At 40.2% G+C, this 11,527-nt stretch overlaps 1 protein-coding gene across 2 annotated transcripts in view; it reads left to right on the top strand.

The window, feature by feature from the left end:
• The first annotated feature begins 3,494 nt into the window (after positions 1 to 3,494).
• The window catches only part of LOC148321047 (asparagine synthetase [glutamine-hydrolyzing]-like), a 33,518-nt gene continuing 25,485 nt past the window's right edge, over positions 3,495 to 11,527 (top strand). For both annotated transcript variants that reach the window (XR_015847042.1, XM_088319543.1), the window contains exons 1-2: positions 3,495 to 3,580; positions 8,231 to 8,486. Coding sequence is in view for 1 of the 2 variants with exons in the window: in XM_088319543.1 (XP_088175669.1) it covers positions 8,238 to 8,486 (249 nt within the window). In the remaining variant the exon portion in view is untranslated. The remainder of the gene's footprint in view (positions 3,581 to 8,230; positions 8,487 to 11,527) is intronic.

Below are 11,527 nucleotides of genomic sequence, written 5' to 3'. Positions count from 1 at the left end.
AGAGCTGTTCGAAGAAAGTTGTGTCATGAAATACATTGGGAACATTTTTTTCCCTCATTTGTGCTCTACACAAAAGCCTTGGTTGTTTTGTTTGTTTGTCCACATATTTATATTTGTTGTATATCATAAAAATAATTAAGGCAACAACACGCCATAATCATTTCAATGTTAAAAAAAATAAAAACATGTTTCTAGCGTGAAAGTGTGCAATTATTGTCTACCACAATTATGGGAACATCTGGATCATTCTGGTCTCCCATTGGAGGGTCAGGACAGTTACGATGCATCAGGAAGTTATGCAGCACAGCCGTAGCAATGATCACCTTGCAGCATCTTCTTGGCTATAATTGAAGTGTATTTACTCAGCAGCATCAGAGAACATAAAACGTTTTAAAGGTTGGAAATGAGAGCCCTGACTGTGCCAAGCTTGTTAGTGGAAAAACTGCAAAAATCTATTCCGGATTTCAGGGGACAATTATGTGCAAATCGGCGGACGAGGCTTAGGTTGCAGAATATATCATTTCAAATAGAGCACATGGATAATGGCTATTTGTCTGAATAAGAATTGACAAGTGTTCCCTGTTGGACTCTTCCACTTAGCTTTGGCAACAACGGCAGCAATCCTGCAGCCTGTTTTTTTTTTTCCATCTGCGTTCAGCTATGCGGCATTCTTGTTTAGCTGCACGAGTTCTTCCATTAAAACATGGCTCAAATCTTACATTTGGCCTCATAATTATTGAATGGAGCCACAGAATCCAAAATATTATAACAAGAAGAGTGGAACCAAGAGCTGAGTTCATCAGAGAACTGACCAGCAGTGAAAAAACATGTCTGAGTAGGTCATTCCTCATGCATTTGGGACGCGTTCGGAAATCACGGTGCGATGCTAAGGGGGGCGCGTGGGACCTGGGTAATATCCTTTTTCTCCGTCATACTACAATAAAGTGTAATTGATCATCCACTCCAGTAGTTTGCAGTGGCGCTTTCCTTGCCCCTTTTAGCGGCCTGCCATCTTATAGCAAGGAGGCAAGCATTGTAATACATGTTGTTTCCTGGCTTGGTTTGTCACATCATGTCGTCACTTGTCAAAAGTATCGATACTTTGAAAAGTATCAACACTTACACGCCGTATCCGAATACAATACTAATATTGTCAATCAGCGCAGCCTATCCGGCTAACAACCAACTCAATTTCAAGTTTGGGGCTTTATACGAGTTAAAACAGCTGCGGGCAGTCAGCAGCATGCTCCCGCTGTACTTAATAGTTCAAGATTAGTAAATAACTGTACGAGAAATGGGTGTGTTTTGTGTGTGTAAAGCTCTTTGGGATGCATGATCGAGTTAAACTGATATATAGTGCACTCCATCTTAATCACATTGGATTTGTCATCTCTTCCAACGATAGATGGACTGGGAGATGCATGTCTCAATTAATAGTCAGTCGCTCGCTTGCCTATGAGGCTAAAGATGAGCGCCTGATTGATCTGTTGAAACAGGCGACATGTAACACTCTTCTCTCACATCTTGCAAAACATATTTGAGACATTTAGTCAGATCAAGGAGAGATTTGGTGAGCTGTTTGATTTGAGTCATCTTAAAGGATGCCCAAGGACACCTTACACAAACTCTTCGCAATTGTAGAGAAAACCTCGCCTGCAGCAAGAGTCTGTTATTTATGACCTAGGAGATCATGAACCTTCTGGACGTGCCTAAAAAAAAACCCAAGATGTTATTTTCATGACGAGTATTTGCAGGAACTGAATGCAAATATCTGCATTGCAGTAACTCTTCCAGTTTCAGTTGCGTATGCTATCAAAACAGAAGCTTATTATGATTTACGCCGCACATCAAAAGCACGAGAGCGCTTAAAGGTGAAGTCAAACCCGAAAATTTCTTTAAAATACGGTTCATAATTTTTCTGTAGCTGAGTCATGATCGGTCGTTACCTGAGCCCTCTACATCTGTGAGGTCACTTTCATTCGACAGAAAATGGCCAAATAACTTCCCCCTGCGATGGCTAAAAATTGGTGGATTTAGCTGCTTAACTCATATTCCACAAACGCAATATCAATCAAAATGCTGAGTTTAGACTTGTGGAGGCACTTAGAACATCCATCCATCCATCCATCGTCTGTACCGCTTCTCCTCACTAGGGTCACGGGGTGTGCTGGAGCCTATCCCAGCTATCTTCGGGCAGTAGGCGGGGGACACCCTGAACTGGTTGCCAGCCAATCGCAGGGCACACAGAGACGAACAACCATCCACGCTCACACTCACACCTAGGGGCAATTTTAGAGTGTTCAATCGGCCTGCCATGCATGTTTTTGGAATGTGGGAGGAAACCGGAGTACCCGGAGGAAACCTACGCAAGAACGGGGAGAACATGCAAACTCCACACAGGATGGCCGGAGCTGGGATCGAACCCACGCCCGATGCTGTCTCGCACTGTGTGGCCGCCCACACTTAGAACATATTATTGTAAAAAACATTTTTGGGTTGACCTCCCCTTTATTTGGCCTGGAGATCATAAACAGCAATTATGATGATGCACAGCAATTGTCATACAATGACTGCATCCAGAAAATGCAGATGTTTGTCTGTAAAAGGCATGCATGTTCACTTGATATGTATTTATTTATTTCAAATTGAAACGTTTTTTTCTTTTTTTTTTTTAAATACCTGGCAATTAATTATTTTTTTTAAATTTCATTCCAGCTGTTAAGGTTGTATTCTATTGTCATGTTGTTGTATGGTCATTTTGTACCAAATGATTTTATTTCAATAGACATGGGGCATAGTCAATACTATATACGACTGTATTTTTCAAAAGTGATTCTAATCAATCAATCAATCCTTTGGCCCAAGATGCAGTTCGGAGCAGGGAAATTCAGACTGGAATGATTGTGAACAGATTACAATAATTTCATTTTCTAAAACCCAGTAAACCATCTTATTCATTATCAATTTGTACACAGAACCAATTTACAGTGCTTACAGAAAATCATCATATACAGTGGAAAAAAACAGGTATGCAAGAAAGAAGCCTTTTCTGAAAAAGGGCCATAAACAGTATACATATATAGTTGTTGTTTTTGTTTTTGATTTCTAGTTGGAAGACAAATAAAGTAGCTATATTTCAGAGCGGTATGATGATTTTATAACGGCACTGTAACACCTTGCAAACTTTCCCACTTTCCCTTGATAACTCTACTCCACTATGTAAATTAGTAACTCATTTTATGAATCCAATCCGGGAATGTACTGTAAGCAGTATGCACATGTTTGGCAGCAGGTTTCATACAGTATTGTGCTAGATAATAGCACTAAATATCCAGAGAAAATTGATTTTTTTTTCAAGTAACTTGTCTACAATTAATTGAAAAAGGGTTGTGGCAGTAAAAATAAATACAAATAATTGCTTTGAAATGAAAACCAGCGCACACGCTCTCATCTCATCTCTCGTTATGTAACGCCCAGTTTGAAAAAGTGTAAAAGGAAGCGAATGCTGACCTGATCTCAGTCGCACCTTCAACCCAGCACACGCAAATTCAACTCGTGGGGTAATCTTTGAAAGAATAAGGTAAAGACTCCGTGACCGTAACTACTGTTTAAATGCATGTTTTATAAGCCTTTGACTGATTTTAAAACGTCTACAGGGGGAAATAGTTTTGACTCTCACAGTCTTACAAATTATTCAACTTTTGCGGTTATCCGAGGCACTCTTGTGTTACGTAAAGTCCTTTGTTTGATTATCAATGCGCAAGTCAATGTTAAGACGATCGCCGTCAAAAACCAAAAATAACAAAAACAAACATTTGATTGTTTAATTAAATTCATGCGCAAGCCAATATTTAGACAAACGGCTAATAAACAAACAAAAACTAGATTGGATAACTCAATTATTCACGAGTTAATACTTAGACAAACGGTTAATAAAAACAAAAACAACTATATTGACATTGTCTAACACAATTAGATTTAGCTTTTGCCATCGTTACTAACATATGAAACGCCTTTTATTTAATCCCCCCCCTTTTTTAGGGCATGCGTAATTATACAGTAGAGTTTCACCAAGAGGTTTATGTCGACACTGCCTTTTTTTTTTACGCAAAAACTATCTTTACGCGGTGTCGTAATGGCATTCAGATGAGCACATTTTGTACCGCCATCAATTTTAGAACTTGTAAGACGTTATTCTCAGTAAATGCGCGCGCCTCAAACGAGAAAGTCACGCAGCTTGTGCGCGGATCGGAGTACAATTTGGTGCGATGCTGATCCAAAGTAGGACGCCGAGCTTTGACAGAGGTCTGTTATTACAACGCCACATCAGACAAGACAAGAATACCTTAGAACAGCGGTCGGGAACCTATGGCTCTCGAGCCATATATGGCTCTTCCGGAGACGTCATATGGCTCCCAGACAGTTTGGAGTTGAGGGGGCCAAAAAATTTTTAAATTAAATTAAATTAAATTAAAATATATATATATTTTGGAACTGGTTTTAAAATACTAGTGATGATCTTAATAATATTAAGTAATTTAAAATTAGTTTTAAAGATACATTTTAAAAGTCAGGGGTCAACTTGCAATCCGCCGGTGACCCGAGGATCAGGTCGGGAACCAATCGATCGCAAGTACGTCACGGGTCATTGTCAATGTACGGAAATTAATTTTTATCAGAGATAAAATTTCAACCCTTCAACCCGCTCAACCCTTGTAACAGAAAAGATGGCGAAAAGAAAAAAAGATGATGATTACCGTACATTCCAGGCTGCGTGGACAGAGGAATTTGCACATCTAAGGCTTAGAAGAACTGACTCGTACTTAATTACTCGAAAAGATAATACTCTATGCCTTAATTCTTAGATTACTGTGGTTTTCCTTTACACTCATAAAAAATTGAAACATTTAATGTTTTAATTCAAGGATGACAATTAAGTTAATACGCCGAGTCAGTTCATCAATGGGATGAGAGTCTTGCGAATACAAATCTCATAGTTGCTTAAGGACCAAGTTTGAGGTAAGTTAATAAAATGGAAAATGTAATCTGTTTTTGTCACATGTAAAGTAATTGTGTATATATATATATATATATTTATATATATATAGATATATTTATATATATATTTTTAATTATTTATTTATTTTTTTTGGGCCACTCAGAAGCTTCCCAGAATTTTAAATTTTAACGCATCGCCACATGGCGCAGAGGCATTTCACTGATAAACACAAAAACAAAGTCAGTTGAGCAGCTCACTGGACAATAAGCAATGCATTACAATGCCGACTGGCACCTTGTGGTTCTTCGCGTGACGTCATTCCCGAAGCATACCGGCGATTGCTGAACCAAAGCATTTCCATAGTTTGGGCGATGCTATGAATTTAGGATGATTATGTGTTAAAACACTAACGTGAGTATTCTTAACATAGATTTATTACTCAACATACAGTGGGTCATTCTTACTTCACACTTGGTCTTGAAGTGTAAAGCTCAGATGACTGAGGAAGTATAACTGCTATAGAGGGTCTGAATATTAGTGTTTCCTGACATTTAAAGTTTAAATGCCTGTTGAAAAACTTACTCAAAGTATCTCCAGGGTTTTTTTTGTGGTAAACCACAGTTATAAACAAGGCAGGTCCATCATTCACTCTTATTTCACATTGATATATTTTTTAGATTTCATTACATGCTCCAGTCAGAATCATGTCCCCCGCCAGAGGTGTCAGTTGAAACTCTTTCCGACAGGGGATTCTGACAGTCATTCCCAGCAAACCCTCACAATATGTTTGGGTCTTCCACCACTGTCAGGGAGTGTTGAGGGGCGAGAGTAAGACTCAAATGCAGGGATAGAGAATGAAGGATTGCAGTATGAAGAATGTTTATTTGAGTGTCCAGTGAGATGGTGGTCGATTGGGGTTCGGTGGTAAGCGGGTCTTTGGTGTGGAGCGCAAGAAGTTTGTAGGCAGCCAGGCAGGTCGGTCGGTGGGCACTGCGTGATTCAAGGAAGTCAGAAGGTGATCTGAGGTTGGAGAAAAGGTTAAGTAAAATTGACTTGAATACACGATTGGTCGCTCAAAGATCAAAAAGGCTAGATGGCTACAAACTTCACGTAGTGAGTAGACCAGGGGTGTCAAACTCCAGTCCTCGAGGCCTTGTGTGCTGCATGTTTTCCATCTCTACCGGCTACAACACACCTGATTCAAATGAGCAGGATACTTATCAGGTTTCAAATGAGCTGATCATTTGAATCAGGTGGGTTGCAGCCGGGAGAGATTGAAAGCATGCAGGAAAGCTGCCCTCCAGGACTCGATCCTGACACCCCCGGAGTCGACAGTCTGGCAATGTCTTCTCTGAGCGTCTTTAATTGCCGACCACCTGACGACAACAACCTGCATGGCTTCCAAACACACACACACACCTCAGGACACTTGACATTGGCCACCCCCCCTTGATCCCCCGGTACCCCCCCACGCATCGGGCACCACCATAACCCTCCCAATCAACAAGGTACTGAAGGCCACAACCACGGCGCAGTTCATCCAGGAGCCTGCACAAAATGAAAGCGGGATGGCCGTCGACCACCACTCGTCCATCGAGAGCCTGCTGACGTACTGTGTCTCCACCTGGTACAGCGGCTGCACTGAGGCGGACAGAGTGAGGCTCCGGAGGACAGTCAAAACAGCGCAAAGGATTATTGGCTGCCCTCTCCCCTCACTGTCGGACATCTACACCGCCCGGTGCCTCAGAAGGGCTCTCAACATCGTCAATGACAATACCCACCCAAACTCACGCTTGTTCGACCTGTTGCCCTCTGGCAGGCGCTACAGATGCATCAAATCAAGGACCAATAGACTGAGAAACAGTTTCTTTCCGAGAGCCATCTCCATACTGAACTCTCACACACACACGAGACCACCCTAACCTTGCAAAACAGCATTGTGATGTGTTTCTATATGCCCTATTCAGTACTGAATTCCATTGCACTGTCTTCTTTATTTATCTAATTTATATATTTGTCTGTATTATTGTTGTATTGCACTGGAGAGGGGAGCCCTCTAATCTCGTTGCACACTTGAGTACAATGACAATAAAGGGATTTCTATTTCTATTCTATTCTATCTATCCTGAGTAGGAGGGGGGCGGGACGGGAGGGTTTAGCGAGTTCAAAGAGAGGTTTGAGCTGAGAGACATGGAAGGTAGGGTAAATGTCCATCGAGGGCGGGAGACTGCTGCGTACGGCGCAAGGGTTCACCAAGGCCACTACCTCAAAAGGGCCAATGAAGCGGGGCGAGAGCTTTTGGGACTCAACCCTGAGGGGAATGTTCCTGGTACTGAGCCACACTCTTTGTCTGACAGAGTAGGTGGGGGCAGGTCTGCGGTGGCGGTTAGATTGCACCTGAGAACTTGCTGAGGATCAGAGCAGAACAGAACAAGCACGCCTCCAGACTTTGGCACACCGGCAAATTTGTGCGGCAAAGACCCATAAAAAAAAAAAAAAGAATCCAGGAAAAGATCCAGTCGCGACTGTTGCACTCACCTGCTGCCCTCCGCCCTGCATCAAGATTAGATTTAGTTTTTTTTTCCCCCACAAGAATTCACGTATCGTCACACTCACGCTGGCTCTCTGCTGCGAATTGAGTAAAATGGTTCATTTATCCATTATCTGAGTCACTTATCCTCACAAGGGTTTATTTTATGTTTGAAATCATGTGACAAGTTGTCTTTATTAATTAGCGGCAATGTTACAACCGATGTACGTGTATGTAAATGTTGTCAATGAATGGGATCACCATGAAAAACATGTAAAAACGCAACATTGGCTTGTGTTGGCCCTGGCTGAATGTGATGGAGTTGAAAATTTCAGATTTTGTGCTGGTGCACCCAAGAAAAAAAGTAAATTTAGTAAATCACTTATTTCCATGAAAATGCTTAATTTGAATGAAAACAAAAGCAAATGTAAAACTTTCTGCTTCTTTTCACAGGAAATACTGTATTTACGTTTCTTTTTTAAATAACTCATGGATCAACTGACTGACCAAACGGAGATACAAACATATTCTGTTGATCAGAGTATTCTTCAGGGGCATTCATAAATCGATATTTGACGCTATGTTGCAGTGGGGGGTAACATCTAAGAGAGTACTACAAGTCATTTCCTTGCTGGTATTTGGCCCTTTTATCATGGTTCATACTTGACTATTTATTTTTATTTATGTATTTCTTACCACAGATCCAAGATGTGCGGTATCTGGGCTATGTTTGGAAGTGATGAGTGCCTGTCAGCTCAGTGCACCAATGCCATGAAAATCACACACAGAGGCCCAGACGCCTTCCGTTTTGAGAATATCAACGGACACACCAACTGCTGCTTTGGCTTCCATCACCTGGCTATTTTGGATCAGTTGCATGGCATGCAACCCTTGCATGTCAAAAAATTTCCTTTTTTGTGGCTGTGCTACAACGGCGAGATTTACAACCATCTCACAGTAAGAATACAAGATGTTTTTTAATTTGCCCTTTGTGGTTATGTTTGAACCACAGTAGCAAGCATTGGTTTCACATTAAGTGCAGTAGAAGTCTGATTACGAATCTATTAAGTTTCAACTTAGCAATTATCAAATTAATTGAGAATTATTTTGATAATGAATTGTTTATTTAAAATGTGTCCAAATCCTCTTTATTTTAGGCTATTTTTTTAGTATTTATTTTGAACATGTAAAATGAAAACAAAAATGTTCATTCTGTTTAGCTTTGTAAATTAGTTGTAAAGTTTTATATTCTAGAAGATCAAATAATTTTAAGCTTTTAGAATGTAGAAACAGTGCATTTGTGTGGTGGCGATAGTTGATATTGTAAACTGCTCTCATGGCTCTATATGTTTACTGTGAGGCTTCCAACAGATTTCTGTGCCAACAATTACCCTGAGGATTTTGATCTCCGCCGCAATTTGAACTCTAACTTGGTTATTTGCTTTTACATTTCCAAATACCGTTAGTTTTGTCTTATTTACATTTATTGATAGCATGTTTTTATCTAACCAAATTTTAACTTTTTGGAACTCTGAGGTAATTATATCCAAAATATGTTGTAATTTTTCACCAGAAACCAAAGTATTTGTATCGTCTGCAAACAAAACAAATTTCAATAAGTGGAAAACTTTACGTATACAGTAATACCCCGCTACTTCGCGGTTCACCTTTCGCGGGTTCCGTACTTCGCGGGTCTAAAAAATATTCGGGGGCATTGTAGTTTCGCCGAGCGGCACGACGGGGCGCTGGAGCGGTTAGACGGCCGGCGTGCGCCGAAGAAGAGCGTGGGCGAAGAGGAGAGTGGACGAAGAAGAGCACGTTCCCCCGGGCACGATCCGGGGCGACGTTTCGCACGGTTCGGACCGTACGAGAGCTCTGGAGGAGGCCGGCCGGCGTGCGTGACAGTTACGCCGAATAGGAGCACCTTCCCCGGGCACGGGCGGTGTCAAGCGGCCCCTAAGTTTAACCGAATGGAAGCTCCGGAGGAGGAGGGCGGGCGTGTGTCACAGTTAAGCCGAATAGGAGCACCTTCCCCGGGCACGGGCGGGCGAAATGAAACCGAGTTCAACCGAACAGAGACACGCTTCGGGGGAGCAGGTCCGGCGTGCGTGACAATTAAGCCGGAGAGGAGCACCTCTTCCGCCCGGGCACGAGCGCAGCGCGAGGCTGTCAGTTATGAATGAATAAATGAATAAATAAATAAATGAAGAATGCCACCTTTCATTTCACAGGGCACACCGGACGGCGTACCAGCAGGTAAAAGTCGAAGTAATTAAATAAATACAAAAAGAAGTAATTGAATAAATACAAAAATAATGGCTGGGGAATAAAAAAATAATAAGTTTTAAAAATTATTTTTTTTTTTGTTATAACATGAATTTCATTCTCTCTCTCTCTACCCGTATATATATATATATATATATATATATATATATATATATATATATATACATTTTTTTTTTTTTAAGCATTTTTGAAGGTGCGCCGCTATTTAGCGGATTTTCAGTTTTCGCGGGTGGTCTCGGTCCCTATTAACCGCGATAACCGGGATATTACTGTATCTTTAATGTATAATGTAATCAATTTTGGTCCCAACACTGACCCCTGGGGCACACCACACACAATGTCCAAACATTTTGATTGAGGCTTGCCCAACTTCACAAACTGCTTCCTTTCTTTAAAATAGCTTCTTAGCCAATTCAGGGCCAACCCCCTAATTCCACAATGCTCCAATTTATTAATCAGGATTTCATGATTTATGGTGTCAAATGCTTTCTGTAAATCAACAAATAGTCCTATTATAAATTCATTTTTTTCTATTGACTCAGTGATCTCTCCGATAGGTTCTGCTAAAGCGAATGCTGTTGACCGGTTTGCTCTAAATCTATACTGACTGTCAGAGAGTAGTTTCGGTTTTACAATGAGTTAGTCGAGTCTATTTTTTAAGAGACTTTCAAGGATTTTCGAGAATTGTGGAAGAAGGGAGATGGACCTATAGTTTGTAAAGTTGTGTTTGTCACCAGTTTTGTATGGGAATGATCTTTGCAGTTTTCGTTTTACTCTGAAATTGCCCAGTTTGAAATGATAAATTGGCAATGTAAGTTAGTGTTTGGATATTCCCACAATAACCTTTTTCACTATCTTCATGTCAATGTCATCACAGTCATTAGATATTTTTTCTTTACAACCATTAACAATATCAATAACTTATTTTTCATCAATGGGTTTAAGAAACATTGAACTTGGATTTCTTTCAATTAAGTCAGTGTGAGTATTGTTTGTTATAGCAGGATTAGGAATTTTCTTTGCCAGGTTAGGTCCAACATTGACAAAGAAATGGTTGTCTTTATCCACAACCTCACCCATATTGTTAATGTTTACTTCATTTTCAATAAAGTAAGGTGGATAGTTGTCCTTTCTATAACCATTTCTAATTACGTTGTTTAAGATATTCCAAATTCCTTTAGTGTTATATTTATTGTTTTGTAATAGTTTGGTATAATATTCTTTTTTACATTTTTTCAAAATACTACTTAACTTATTTTTACATTTCTTGTATTTGTATCCTGTTTCTTTTGTTTTGTATTTCATAAATTGTATATATAGTGTTTTTCTTTTTGTCAGCATTTTGGAAGCACTCTAAACCGTAAATAACCTTTCCGTGGTCCACATTGAAAGCAGATTGATAATCTGTGATTTTTTTCCAAATAACATATTTGCAAACATCAGGTTTTACGTCACAAAACAAAAAACAGACGCTTGACGAATGACGGAGCAGCAACATTTTTGAAAAATGTCCACTGCAGCTTGCTAACATGCATGTTTTTGGAATGTGGGAGGGAAGCTGAAGTCCCCAGAGAAAAACCACAAGAGCAAAGTTATAAAATGTAAATTCCGCACTGGAGGGCCAAGATTGTTTTACACACATTCAATAAAAGAGCATGTGCGCATGCATGTTCAACATATGGACACAATTGTTGGCAAGGTTGGGAAAAAAG

The sequence above is a fragment of the Idiotropiscis lumnitzeri genome, chromosome 16 (genome assembly GCF_059441095.1).
Source record: "Idiotropiscis lumnitzeri isolate Australia: NSW breed Sydney's pygmy pipehorse chromosome 16, RoL_Ilum_1.0, whole genome shotgun sequence".
Lineage (NCBI taxonomy): Eukaryota > Metazoa > Chordata > Actinopteri > Syngnathiformes > Syngnathidae > Idiotropiscis > Idiotropiscis lumnitzeri.
This window is presented reverse-complemented; position numbering and strand designations above follow the sequence as displayed.